This window comes from Onychomys torridus, chromosome 14 (assembly GCF_903995425.1).
Source record: "Onychomys torridus chromosome 14, mOncTor1.1, whole genome shotgun sequence".
NCBI classification, from domain to species: Eukaryota; Metazoa; Chordata; class Mammalia; order Rodentia; family Cricetidae; genus Onychomys; species Onychomys torridus.
Window position 1 is genome coordinate 35482322 of NC_050456.1, and position 15280 is coordinate 35497601.

The 15280-nt window shown below is 35.4% G+C and overlaps 1 protein-coding gene across 3 annotated transcripts in view; it reads right to left on the reverse strand.

Annotated features, from left to right (window-relative positions):
• Mdga2 (MAM domain containing glycosylphosphatidylinositol anchor 2) overlaps positions 1 to 15280 on the reverse strand; it is an 818335-nt gene that overhangs the window by 454490 nt on the left and 348565 nt on the right. For all 3 annotated transcript variants that reach the window (XR_004946565.1, XR_004946564.1, XM_036206646.1), the window contains exon 2: positions 12880 to 13019. Coding sequence is in view for 1 of the 3 variants with exons in the window: in XM_036206646.1 (XP_036062539.1) it covers positions 12880 to 13019 (140 nt within the window). In the remaining 2 variants the exon portion in view is untranslated. The remainder of the gene's footprint in view (positions 1 to 12879; positions 13020 to 15280) is intronic.

A 15280-nucleotide genomic window follows, 5' to 3' on the forward strand; every position in this document is an offset into this window, starting at 1 on the left:
ATCATTGAAATTAATCATCAAATGTTCTTTTTCTGCAATCACGTTAACAAGGTGATGGCAAGTATGTGGAAATACCTTACAGAGAGCTCCATTAGCTATGTCCATAATGAATTAAAAATAATAAAATATAATCCCATCAAGTAAGGTCATTTACAGTAGCCAAGGTTAAAAATTATGCAAAAAAGCAGAATGGGAGCAACCTGAATATTTGAAAACACTGGGGACTAGAATGGAAAGCATTTGGGTTGGCGGTCTGGTGGCCATCTCGTCTAGGTCCCCAGCAGAATGTGTTCTTGATCTCATCATATATTTTAAAACATTTTCCAAATTCTGGTGAAATATAGAGAAGGTAATAGGATATGACCAAAACTGCATTGTCTTTCTAACAGAGTATAATCAAATATACACATCTTAAATAAATTACACATGCAGGAAATAAGATTGCCCTTAGAGAAAGACAGTTGGCTCATTAAGTGAAATTCACAACAAAGGTGCAAAAAGTCAATACAGAATGAATATTGATGTATCAATATCACATACACTTCTGAGACTCAGCTATTACGTGAATGAATGTACTAATATTAATATAACTAAAGAAAGGATGTCTCAATAAAAATAGGAAATGATCAATCTTGTTAACAGAAAATCAAGTTTCTATAACTAATTGTCATTGGGAGTTATTTCTCCTGATTCAGACCTCCTCTCCTAGGATTCTTACCCCTTGGCAGATGAGAGAGCCTCACGGGCCTCCACTGACAAGACTTGCTTCCCAGTTATCAGTGATTTGGTTTCTTAGCTGGCTTCCTAGGAGCACAATCCTACTTTGGAAGAGCCATGCCCAATCCATTGCCATTCCAAAGTTTGAAATGATGTTTTGATTCTAATTTTCCTTTATTTTACCTTGCTTGCTCAGATTGACTAGCAGACCAATCTGCTGTGTCTAGATTTGGAGTTCTCATCGTAAATACCAAACCTGTTTGGGGGATTGTTTGTATGCATATTACCTTTTATGAAATTTGGATAACCAAATCAGTCCTTAATCTGTCCACTTGTATCAACCAAACTAGGTTTATGAGCTTAAGAAAGTCAGTACTAGAACCTAGAGTGCCCATTTTAGCAAGAAAAATGTTCATTTGTGAAGAGCTAATGAGGAAACAAGGATCCATGTGTAGGTGGTACCCCTTTCACTGGCAGGGAGAGCTGGCAGAAGCTCAGTTTATACATCAATTCATTCTTTTAAAGTTCTCTCTTCTCTAATCTACCTTCAGATTAAATAATTTCCTGTCTTAAATTTTACTAGTTTTAAACTGAGAATTTTACTTTTTAAATTTTATTTTAATTGTGTGTTGTGTGTGTGTGTGTGTGTGTGTGTGTGTTTGTGTGTGTGTGTGTAATAGTGCAGCACCCCCAGAGGTTCAGTCTTGGCATCAGATCCTCTTGAGATGAAATTACAGGCAGTTTTGAGTTGTCTGATGTGAGTGCTTGGAACTGAACTTAAATTCTATGCAAGAGTAGCATGTTCTCTTAATCACTGAGCCATCTATCCATCCCCTAAACTGGAAATTAAAACAAAACAAAACAAAACAAAACAAAAAGAATAGTTTCGACTTTACATATTAAGTTCTAAGTGATCTAGTGTAGGCATTGGAGACTAGCAGTAAATGCAGCTACGTCCTTAGAGAGCATTGAGCATGCATTATGAATCCACAGAGAGACATTCATAATGAAATATATAAGCCCGAGACATTTTGACTTGGCTTTTTTGCATTTTTTTGGTAAGTTAGCTAGGCAGTTCCCTTCTCTTATTTGAGCTAGTATACAAAAGAAGATTTAACACATTTTATAGTAGGCATTGGCTGTATCAGCTGAAAAACCATGTCTCTGCATTCCATTAGTTTTCTGGTATGGCTTATTGTGATTGCAAGGAGAAATAACAATTTCAAGTAGGTGAAAGTTTGTTGCATGAACTGTGGGCAGTGTATTTATAAATGTAGAAGCATATTGTATGTCATTTTCAGGTTGATTCATGATCATATCAAACCTCTTTGGAGTTGTGGTACACAGGATGTCACAGGGCATCAGTGAAATAGTACATGATTTTCCAGTATTGCTCACAAGCATATTTACTAATTCGTGGAAGGAGACCCAAAATTTGTGAAAAAAAAAAAAAGTTTGTACTTTACAGAGTATAAACTGACCTATCTTATGCATCCAAATTTCCTTTGCTTATGAAGGAAACAACTTCAACTCTAGAGGCTTTGGTTTCGTGCTATGTTACCTGAGCAGGAAGGCTTTATCTCCCCAACATCTCTCAGACAAAATAAACTGAATGTGTCAGAATCTGCATTTTCTAATTCTGCTCTACTCTCTGCAACTGATTTTTTTCTCTTTCTGTATGAAAACCAGTCTTCCATTTCCTCTATGTTGCTTAGACAGAGAGCTATGTATTTGTTGTCTATTATTTCCAGTAGATTTCCAGTTTATACCAGATACTTTGTAAATTTACCATGGACACTTGTGATCCTAATGTTTAAAGTTGATTTGTACTTAAAAATGTATATTCTATTGAAAGTGTGTACCATCTGAATTTTCTCTAACCAAAGGCTTCTATATAGGTATTTATTATGGGATCCTATTTCCCAATGGTCTTGAAGCTCATAGTGGGTAGCACAATAGGAAGATGCATTAAGTCTTTTTTTTTTTTTTTTTTTTTTTGGTTTTTTGAGACAGGGTTTCTCTGTACAGCTTTGTGCCTTCCCTGGAACTCACTCTGTAGCCCAGGCTGCCTCGAACTCACAAAGATCTGCCTGCCTCTGCCTCCCAAGTGCTGGGATTAAAGGCATCTTCCACCACCGTCTGGTGCATTAAGTCTTTAAGAGTGACACAGTAGCATTTAATACTCTCCTATAGGTATGGATATGAATGATTCTAACAGCAGCTCCCAGATACAGTAGATCCAAAGAACTCTTAAAATGCATAGTGGTAAGTGGCACATGTTTAAATAGATGCAAGTTACCATTTTAAAAGTTTGTTTTAGTTATGTGTCCATGTGTGAGTATGTTCATGTGAGTACAGGTGACATATAGGTCAGAAGAAGGTGTCAGGTCCTCCAAGACTGGAATTAGAGGCAGTTGTAACCATTTGACATAGAAGCTAGGAATTGAACTCAAGTCATCTGCAAGATCAGTATATGCTATTAGCTTATGAAGCCATCTTACCAGGCCAAAGTTAGCACTTTTAAAAAGCAATATGGTTAGACTATTGAACTATTACCCCCAAAGTTTACCCTCTAAGTAAAACTTTTGGATCCTGTATCCTTTATCCTTGTGATGGCAAGTCTTTGTCATCCTGACAAGTTAGATTCATCTTGAAGGAGAAAATGTCTCCATAAGACTAGCCTGTAGGCAAGTGTGTGGAACATTTTTTGATTAATGATTGATGTGGAAGGGCCCATCTAAAGTGGGCAGTGTTATCCTTGGGCAGGTGGGCATGGGTTGTATAAAAATCCAGATGATCAAATAAAGAGAAGACAGTCAGTAAGCAGTTTCCCCCATGGCCTCTCCTTCAGTTTCTGCCTTGAGCTCCTGCCCTGCATTCCCTAAAGAAAGACTGTGATTAGGGTGTTTTAAAAAATAAGCCCTATCCTCCCTAGGTTGCTTTTGGCCATGATACTTATCACAACAAAAACAAAACAAAACAAAACAAAAAAACACACAAAAAAAAACAAAAACAAAAAAATCCAAAACAAAAACAACAACAAAAAAACCCCCAAAAGACAACAATGTAGAAGAATCCTCTACAACAGGACACATTTTGGAATAGGAAGTATTAAAGGTCTATTGCATCATCATCTTGCAAGTACATAACATGTTATCATCAACTCTAGCCACCGTGCTGCAAAAAGGAATTTCTGTGGCACCTGAGAATGTGTTCAAAAAGGGTGTGAATCTTTCTAACTAATTAATAATTTGTGTAAGGGGTGTGAGTTTGTGAGTGTGTGTTGGAATGTCTGAAGACAATCTGAGGAATTTGCTTCTATCCCTCCATCATGTAGGTCATGATGATTAAACTTGGGTCCTCAGGCTAAGTGGCAGACACATTTATCCACTGAGACATTGCTGGGGCTGGGATTATTTAAAAAATTATGTATAGTACAGGTTGAATAATGTGCCCCTCAAAGAACTTTGAAATCCTAACCCTAAGAAGCTCTCAGAATAAAAATGAAGCCACTTATGTCAAAGTGTAATAAAAAATAGGTGAGATAATGCTGACAGAAAAGTTATAAACTCATAATGTAAGCCTAAAAATTATTCACAAAAGACAAGACAGAGTGACTACCCTGCACAAAGGGCACCACAACTTTTTGACAAACACCAAACATAGATTTCCAAAGTACAGTTAACAAACAACTGTCCATTTAATCTTAAACCATCCTTTGCTACAAGAAATCATTCAATAAACACCATGTTCATCATTTCACCTTTAAAAATTAGACCTAGCAGCAGCATCTTTGACTATACCCAAAGTTACTATTGAACAAATGGTCTCATTGCAGTGCTTTTGATATCTGCAGAGAAGTATCATTCATCATTTCTCAAAGAATCTCTTTCAGGTTGTTATTTGGGCAGGTGACATTTGGAAGATGTTTTCTACACAGTTATTTAAGGTGAGAATAATGGAGTGGGGCGATCCCATAATTCAACACAATTGGTGTCTGAGAAGAAGAGGAAAACACAGTGTTGAGACAAACACAGAAATGTGTGTGCACGTGCACACACACCCCCCCACCCCACACACACCCATACATAAAGTGGTAACAGTGACAGAAATTGGCGTGATGCAGATGGAAGTCAAGGAACATCAAGGTTTGATGGCCATCACCAGAAGCTAGGAAAAGGCAAAAGAAAACAAAGTACTACTCAGAACCTCATCCCAAAAAAGTAGCCTGTAGACACCCAGAATCCCAACATCCAAACTATAAGAGGGTAAACGCCTGTTGTTTTAAACCATGGATCTTGTGTGACCTTCATAAGACCGCCCTAGGAAACTAATACACTACAGAAGAGTGCATTCCAGCTGACAGAGTCCATAGATCTCATGAAATGTGTTTATACTTCTTCTGGATATTAGTTCAAATAATTTTCTTTTAGTATTTCCAAACCATTTTTGATGTGCCATTGCAATATTGATCAACTGTAGTCCTTCTAGAATATACTACATAGTAATCCAAAGTGGTCTCTTGCTCTGGTTGCAAAGAACAAGATAACTTACATTCACTACTGTACCACAACCCTGATACTAAAAGTTCATCTTAAAAAATAATATAAATCTTATGATGCCCAAAGGAAGAGGTCCTAATTAACTAAGGATTTTCCTCTGCTCAATCTTGTCCTGCATCATTCAATGATTGGTGCTAAAGGCAACGAAGTACAAGACCCACTTGTAAAGGATAATGTTTCCTTATGGAGCACAAGGAAACATTAAAAAAGGAAGGAATCAATGTCTGCTGATGGAAAACGACAAAACCATTGGGAAGATAGATGACATTTTTACCTCTTTGTTAATATCTTGACAGCAAGAGAAAGTCAAAAGATTAACATTTTCTAAAAATGAATTCCTAGAGTCATTCTTAATAACTGTTTCCTCATTTATCAGTTAGGGAAACATTCTATTTCATAAGCACTTTTCTTCTTTGTAACCAGGTTAATGTTTTAAGGTAATTTTTATTCTTCACTGATTTATCTGGAACAAATCTGAGCATTTCAGCAAAGGGCTGTGATGAACCTAATTTAAATTAAATTTTATTAGTTTATAGTCAGCATTTGTTTAGGTTATTAGTTACTTCCCATACCCTACTCTATAACACGTTGCCTATAATTTTTTGCTTTTAAGTAAAATAAAGTTGAAGTTGAAAATTTCACTTTCTTATTTTAATGTCATTCCAACAAACACTTCACTGAGGTAGAAATGTGAAATCTTGTCAATTCAAATGTCTTAATGAATGAGGATAAATTTGATTTAAGAATATCACCACTATGGTAACTTTCAAGATACTCTTCAAGGAGAGGTAGATATAAGTACTATTATAAATGAACATTTGTAACATAATGAGTGTACTCAAGTGTCTAAGGGTTTCTGGACTTATATGCATAAGCACACACAAAAAATCATAAAAATAGGTCAATTAATCATTATATAAGAAAAAATTCACCTAAGTGATATTAAGGCTAGTATGTTTACAATTTGTTAACAGCTCTAAAAACACTAAAAAATGAGTAAAAATCATGCTGTGAAATGTCAACTGATTACTAATATCTGATCATGTAATGTGTGTAATATACTAGAATGTATGTAATATATTTTTGTATATGTCAAAGGTCTATCAGTTTGTATATCTAATTAATTAGCTTTTGTGTTTTGAAGTTCATTATGTAACCCTTGCCAAGATTCAGATCGGATCAGGAGAGAATATCACAGGCAAAGTCATTATGCCAATGTGTATTTATCAGATATATCTGTCATAACCCCCCCCCCAAATGCATGAACAATCAGACTTCTAATGTTCAGATATAATTCAGTTTCAGGTGTATTTTTAAGAGATGAGGATAGAATTCCCCAAATTAGTTATCCAATACCAGGTGGTTAGTACTTATATCCTAAACATACAAGTAACAATATACAGACTAAATAGATGATATCTATGTATTTAGATATGTACATATAAAACAAAACAAAACAAACCAACCTCTTTAGGTGTCATGTCTGTATGTAATTCCAGTACTATTTGAGCTGGATTTCCCTATATTTCACCTGGAAAGGCACTGCAATCTATGGGCCAACACAAAGTTCTATTGGTCAAAGCATTTTGTGGTTCTTAATGATGACATTTTCAGTTGTTTATACCAATATTGAGAATATTGGCAAAGAGCTACTATTCAACACCTGATATTTGAGAATGTGATCATGGCTCTAGAGACCCCATTGTCAAGCCAACATTGCCTTCAGTATCATTTTGTTAGAGGACTGAATCCTCTAAACCTCTCCATAATGGCAGTGTCCTGACCAGGGCATTTCACATAGTGAGCAACCTTAGTGAACTCTTTAACCCAAGTTCATAAAACAAAGAATTGGTAACACTGCTACTTCTCTGAGCCTTTGGGTTGTTTGAGTTCTCTGTGGAGGTTGCTTTTGACACTCAACATCACTTAGTATAAGTCAGCATGATGTGTAAATGTCAAAGAACTATCAGAACAGCATATTAAAATAGGTTCCAGGTTTCTGTGACTAATAAAGTCCAAATCATAGGAGGAACATTTCCATTTTAAATTTTTTCTAACCTATTCCATATGATGAAAAATTTTACCACCTAACTCAGTATTCTCTTGCCACTAGTGTTTATGCTGGTCAAAGCTAATGTAATTGTGACAAATAGAATAATCTGCAGATTCTAATGTGTTAACTGCAATAATCTAATAATGACACTAATAGCTTAAATTTTTTGTGGAAGGAATTATTTTGCATCTACAACTCAACCACAGATGACTGATATCTGCTTAGCATTTACACATGCAGAGCATTTTTAATACATCTGCATAGAATTATGGATCACAACCTAATAGATAATTCTACAACCCAACTCTAGTAATTAAGGTTCAGGGATAATTATGGAAGAGAGGGCAGAGGATTGCAAGAGCAAAAGGTGCAAGGCGTTTGCTGTAAGATTGTACTTTGTATTAATGTCAGAAGCTACATCCATACAGGCTCAACAACATGGCTGCCCAAGTTAAAGTTGGACAAGGATGATGACAACAGACATGTCAAAGTTACAGGGGAAAGACCACGAGGGCTCCCACACAACACAAACCACTACAGGCTGCTGTGGATATTGCTCTGTATAAATAAAATGCTGTTTGGCCAGTGGCCAGGCAGGAAGTATAGGTGGGACAAGAGAGAAGAGAATTCTGGGAGGTGGAAGGCTGGGGCAGGGAGACACGGCCAGCCATAGGCATGACAAGGAAGATGTAAGGTAATGGTAAGCCACGTAGCAAAGTATAGATTAATAGAAATGGGTTAATTTAAGATAGAAAAAGTAGATAACAAGAAGCCTGCCATGGCCATACAGTTTGTAAACAATGTAAGTTTCTGTGTGTTTACTTGGTTGGTTCTGAGCCTCTATGGGCCTGGCGGGTGAGAGAGATTTGTCCTGACTGTGGGCCAGGCAGGAAAACTCTAACTACTACAGGCAAATGAGAAGAAGTAAGGAATGATGAAATCAGCAGAAACAGTCTTCCCCAGGGAAGGGTTTGCCAATTGGCTATCCAATACCAAATGGTCATCTCTGGAAACTTGTACATACAAATAACATTATACAAATTGAGCAGGCTGTATATACCTATATTTATACCTATGTCTATATCTATATTTATACTATAACATCTCTCTCTCTCTCTCTCTCTCTCTCTCTATCTATATATATATATATATATATATATATACATAGATAGATAGCATGTGTGTGTATATGTGTATGTGCGTGTGTGTGTGTATGTGTGTGTACAAGTAAAATAATTTACCCATGAATTTAAAAATGGGAAAGGAGGGGTAATGTAAGGGTCTGGAAGGAGTAAATGGAAGGGAAGAATGGTTTAATTATTTGATAATATCAAAAAATAAAATAATTTTATTTTTTAAATTTTTATTTATTTATTTTTCAATTATATTTGTGTTTTAATTTTACATATTAGCCATGGGTTCCCCTGTCCTCCCCACTAACGCCCTTGTCCCTGCCTTCCCCCCAGGCCCTCCTCTCCCATTTCCTCCAGGGCCATGCTAAAAATAAATCTTCTTTATAAGGAATTATAATCTGTATACATTTTTTTCCATAAAGTGCTTCCACTAAGCAAATTAGCTAAGGTATTTTAAAGAAATTTTCTAGAATATTACATATATACACATATACATATACACATATGTAATAGCTGATTATTCTAAGCAAAAATGTTGTCCATGGTAATAAACTAATATGAATTCTGGAAAGATACTTAATTCATTTGGATTACCCATGGACAAAAATGACCTTGTAACCACAGGAGTTTTAATTCAAAATGTTGGTAATAGACTTAGGCTTAAAATATTAGCACATTTTTAAATATATAAAACTGATTCAATACAAATATACATCATGCTTTATAAACACAAATAAAAATAAAAATATTGAAGGTATGATATCTACCATAAAAAGCTATGTTTGATACTTTTAACTATGTACATATTAAATTATTCCGGATATTAATCACTTCTGCATTGACTTGGTGAATGTTTATGGAGGGCATGTGAAAGTAGCATAGATCTGGAATTTGAGAAAGTAAATTTCTGAGAATCTTTTGTAACCTGTTATCATGCCAACCAGATCCAAAGATTCATTTTTTAAAAATTATTTGAGTTGGCAATTCTCTCACATGAAGGAGAAGTCAGATCCAGAATAAGCAAATACATGGCTGATGAAAAAAGTAAGTTATATTGCATTTTCTAAGCTATGAAAAAATAATATCTGATGATTTCTGGTAGGATAACAGAACCCAGTTCTTCCCAGTTTGTGTGTGTGTGTGTGTGTGTGTGTGTGTGTGTGTGTGTGTGTGTGAAATCTATTATGTCTTTTCATGTGTATCTATTAGAATTTTTGTAAGAAATATAGCCAAGTGAGTCTGAGAATTGTCTTCTGATCTGAAAGCATGAAATATTCAGGTATTCTACTTAGATAATCACTTGAAAAGTCTGCTCTATGACTTTTCTCAAATGACTTTTCTCATACGCCTTCACTGAGCAAATGAGGAATAACTGAGATCACCATGATAGGAAGGTGGAATGCTTATCTTCTAACTCATAAGGCAGAAAGAAGTGGTTGGCTGCTACCAAGGGCATACTAAACAAACAATGTCTGTAAAGGACTTGGACTCTAAAGTATCAAATTGTTATTAGAAATTTATAGAATTTAAAAAGAGATTAAACTGATACATCATTTAAAACTAACTTCAAACAAAATTAACACCCTAGAAGGCAAATTTGTGAGCAGTAAAATTTACAAATTAAATGAAAATTCTCAAGAATCTATGATCTTGCTTTCTAAGAAGAAAGTAAGAGATAATATAAACAGTCAATATACAAAGACATAGAAATCTTTAGGTGTGTAGGAAAATGCTCATGACTAGACTTTCAACTGTAATAGGTTCTATTTTCTCAAACATTATATGAAGTATGTTTTTACATACTATATATGTGTATATATGCATATTTATAATATAAATGTGACTCAAAACTATTATACCATACATTTATAATAGTTACAATTTATATTACATAAAGAAAACCCTAATGCACATGAAACAGAGAGGTTAGGAGTAGGTATTCTGGTTCCAGTGTCATCCTCCTATCTTTATTTGATTTCTCTTGTATATGTCATTACTCTTGGAATACTTACAATGATATCCAAATAGTATAATTTTAGAAGTCTGTAATAATTTTGAAAATGGGCAATTTTTCTGCTTCTAATAGCTGTAGACAGAGGAAGGAGACTAAAAACTATAGTGACAGATAACTAAGAACTCTCTCATCTCCATTTCCAGCATCCCCAGTGCCAGACTAGACACAGAAGTAAGTTCCTCCAGCTCCTTGCTATCATCCAGGAAAAATCATCTTCAGGAGCAGCTGCCAATAGCATGCCCTTTAGACTTTGGCCAGAATGCCAAATCCCAGCTGTTCAGTCAGCCTTCCCGATATAGCTTGCTGGCAAAGAAGGCACCCAGTCAACCATTTCAAAGAGGAAATATCAACTCAAAGTGATACACCTACAAACACAAGAGTTACTTCTAGGAATGAAGTAAATGATGATGATAACAACACAGTGGCTTTTGTTGTTATTGTTTTTAACTATGGCAATATATTTAAATGGAATCCCCAAATGGAACTGGTTCAGGAATAAAAAAAAAATCTTCTAATTCTTTTTTTCCAGAACTCATTTCAGATTATCTAGAGAACGAGATGGCTCTCTGAAATGTGAATGTTGAAAGGGAAGTCTCACTGCCAACAGCACATACTTCTAAGGTTAAAGGGGAAGGAGAACTGTGAGAGAGGGTACCAGAGAATCAGGGAATGGCAGGGGTAGACAGAAGCTCCATTTGTAAGTGAACTTTACAGTTTGGAATGTATGAAGATGGCAACCCCGTGTTCTAACACTGCAGGGAAGGAGCTGCAGTGGTCTTCTCTTGCCGGGAACTGTCTCTCACCAGCCTCTGGTCACTGCTGCACTTTAACCTATTTTGATTCCAAATTTTGATTCTAGTGGTATTATTAGACCTTTTAATAAAAAATAAATTGGAGCAACACTAAAATTTCTTGAGCTACTATTTGAGTTAACTCTAAACATGTTTTTTAAAATTTTTGATGAAATTATTTCACGAACTCAATATTTTTTCTATGAATCTTTAAGCACTGGTCTTTTATATCTGATTTTATAATTATCACCATCATTTTTTCCTGTTTTCTTTTGGAATCACTGTTTATCACATGTTCAATTATTTTTAATCAAATTTTATGGAATTTAATTTTATTAAGCCAATTTCTATTTTTTAATTCATGTTCTGTTAATAGAAAATATACTTATTCATAATTTTAGTCTTTGTAATTTTCTATTTAAAAACTTATAGCCATTGTTTTTGGTTATTTTTACACTTTTCGGCTTTACCAATGAGATTAATTTTACAAAATATAATTTATCACTTCAGTTATATCCATGGCCCTATGAACCTATCTACCTATCCATCTATCTTGTATCATCTAATTATCCACCTGCCAACCAGCCTACCTCTCCAAAACCTCTTCCTACAATAGGTTTATTTTTATTTCTTCATGGGGTTGAATCACAAGTTCTTTAATTAGTCAAGCTAAGAGTGGCAGAAGCAAGTGACAGGGCAACAGTGACAAATTCATAAAACCCCCAAATTTTATTCCATTCTCTTCTACGGCTGTTTCAGCCAGACTTCCTGTCTTGATAGCAAAGCACCTAAATTATCTGACTTTTTCTATTAAATCAACTTATTTTCCCCGCCATACTTAAATATCCATGTGAACCCTGAAGTTATCAGATTAAGTATATGAAAATAAGAATTGTTAATGAGTAAAAACACTTGAATATTATGTGTACAAATTACATGTTCATATTATATGAATAATCTACATGCATTTATTCATGTACAATTATCTTTTTGTTCTGTAAGCTTTTTCTTTGCACATTATTTGTAATTTTATTACCTTTTCAATGTCTCAAATGCTCCCATTGGTAATCACTTTAGTAAAGTGCAGCTAATTAATATGAAAGTTCAAATGCATTTAACACCTGTAAACATTTATGAGTATAATGGCAAAGAATAAGAAATGTGCCTGTGATGACATGCATCACATTCTTCAAAACAAAGCTTCCTCAGGTACAATTATGTCATCATGAAGTCAGGTTTTCCACATTCTAAAATAGACTCATCGCCATACGAATTGTTATCTTACTGAGCTATTTTTGTAGTTTTCTTTTTCACAGCTTTCTTGGGAGTATATTCTAAATTTCTCACAATGCAAAACCCCAAATTTCTTGTTTCATCTATGGACTTGCATTCTTGATGGGTATTTAGAAATTATCACCCTTATCTTTCATTCTATTCTTTTACACTGGAATGGCAAATGAAAGCATACACAACCCCCAAATACCCTCACACACACACACTGACACCCGGTCACAAAAATACATAAATTCTAGCTTAATTGTGTAAAATATAAACTTTCAACTTCCAAGAGAAGTCAGCATCTTCTTCAACATCGCAGCTCAGGACTCACCTGTGGGCGTGGATGTCCTGTAACCAGACAGGTCAATTCTAGAGTTTCTCCTTCCCGGATAGTGTAGACCCTTTCAGAGTAGCGCTCCTCCTCAATATTACAGGCCAGTCCTGAGTGCACAATCCGAACTGTCGGGGGAGCTGCGGAGTCAGGAAGAACAGACACAAGGTAGGTGAAAACCCCAGTAAATTGTGTCCACATGAACTATCCCGACTGTAAGAGTAATTCTCATTAGACTCTACAAGAGCCGGAACCATTAGCCTAACACTTGAACTTTCTTAAGGGATTCGAGCTTTTCTTGGCGAAACATTTCTAATTTATCTAATAGTCAGCACAACATTCCGAAAATGTCAAAGGGGAAGAGAGCAGTGGGAGAAAATTGATGCATCCAGAAACCATGTCATTGCAAGGCCCTATGATTAAGTTGATTGTTAAAATGTAGGAAGGCCTCTTCCTTTCTGAAACTAAAACTTGAAAAAGATAAGTAATGATATACCTGGAATATGTAATGTAAAAGGAAGATGACGGTTATCCGAGAACAAGGCATTTGAATTAAAGACATGGACATTAGTCAGCTCATTTTAAAGTCCCGTGGTGCAGAAAAGGACCCAAGGGATGTTCATGCTTGGAGACAGCATGTCAGCTCAGTTAGCAGCATCTACAGACCTCTCCTTTAGCACAAATAAGAGGTGGTCTCTGCATAAAGACACTGAAGCTGGTAGCAAATTATTGATGACATAGTCTCAAATTTTAATAAGAATAATTTAACACTTATGGAGCTGTATAAATTGCTATTTTCTCTAGCATTAGTGCACAAAGACCTTAAGAAACTTGACTAGTTCGTATTGCATTACCTATCACAAGCAGAAACTCCTCAAATGATGAGAAATACTTAGCTAATCATACATGTTGTCTGCGATCAAATACATACTGACAGCTAGAAACTTTGGAATGGAGGTCATCTCCATTTTTGGACACAATATCTTTGCATGTAATACATTTGGAGGTAAAAGAGAAAATGATTTTAACTGAAGGAAAAATGAGAAGATTGCCTGCACGTGTAGAGGGCAGCAATCACAGACTATTCTGACAAGAATATCCATTTTAAACAGCATTGCCCTTAATAGAAGCTATCAGTTTCCAAAAAAGAATGCTTGAATGCTTGATTTTTTTTTTAAATTGGCATAAAAAGATCACAAGTCCTATATTTCTTGAAAATGATATTGGTGCTTCCATGAAGAGGAAAAAGACTACTCAATTTATGAAAAGTCCTCTTTTGGGAAATTCATGTTTTGAAGGGAAAATCATTTCTGATGTGTAATGTTTTGACATACACCACTAAGATTCTTAGGATGCACACACAGATGAATAACTAGAGGGTGTATTTCTTTATCTTTCTAAATTTTGTGGAAATGAAAATAGATAAGCCCACTTGATGGAAAAATAAAAACAAGACCCAAAAACACAAACAACAAACAAAAAATCTAACAATGATTATATTCTTTGCATAGAAGCCTAATATTCAAATTAAAAATCAAGCTGCTGTCTAATATTCTTCAAGGGAAGCTACAAGGCAGGCTGGGAATTAAGGCCATTTCTAGAAGGGTACTTGCAACACTCCATGTGGGTAATTCTTGCCCCCAGTGCTTGCTATGAATATCTTTCCTCAGTACACAGAATAACCTGACATTTTGGCAGAAAACTCCAGGACTTTGCATTAAATCGCCCTTCACGTGATTGTAATGGTGCCACTCACGACTCAGGCTACATTATCAGAAATACTCCTCTGGGTCTCATAAATATTTTTAACTAAAGGAAAATATTCCAAGTGATAAAATGTTCTTTCACTTTTTAAAGAAACCAGAAATGGGACTAGAGATGTGGCTTAAGATTTGGGAGCACTCACTAGCTGCTCTTTCAGAGGACCTGGGTTCAATGCCAGACACCCACATGATGGTTCACAACCATCTGTTATTCCAGTTCCAGGGTATCTGAGACCCTTTTTGGGCCTCTGCAGGTACTAGACACTCAAGTTGTGCACATACATACATATGTACAAAACACTCACACATATCAGATAAAAATTTTTAAAGAAACCAAATATGATCCGAATAGTAAAAGTATCAATAGACATGCTAACACAGAAGGGGAAATCTAGATAAAGTGGTCAACTCTGAAACCACATACAAGCAAACCACACTAAGTGGACTTATCATTTTGTGTGTGTGTGTGTGTGTGTGTGTGTGTGTGTGTGTGTGTGTGTGTGTGTGTGTGTGTGTATGTGTAACAATAGTAATAAAGGGGAGGTTATTAGTTTGAGAGAGAGTAGGAGTCATGAGCAGGTTGGAAGGAGGAAAGGGAAGAGGATAAATAATTATATTTTAATTAAAAAATCTTAAAA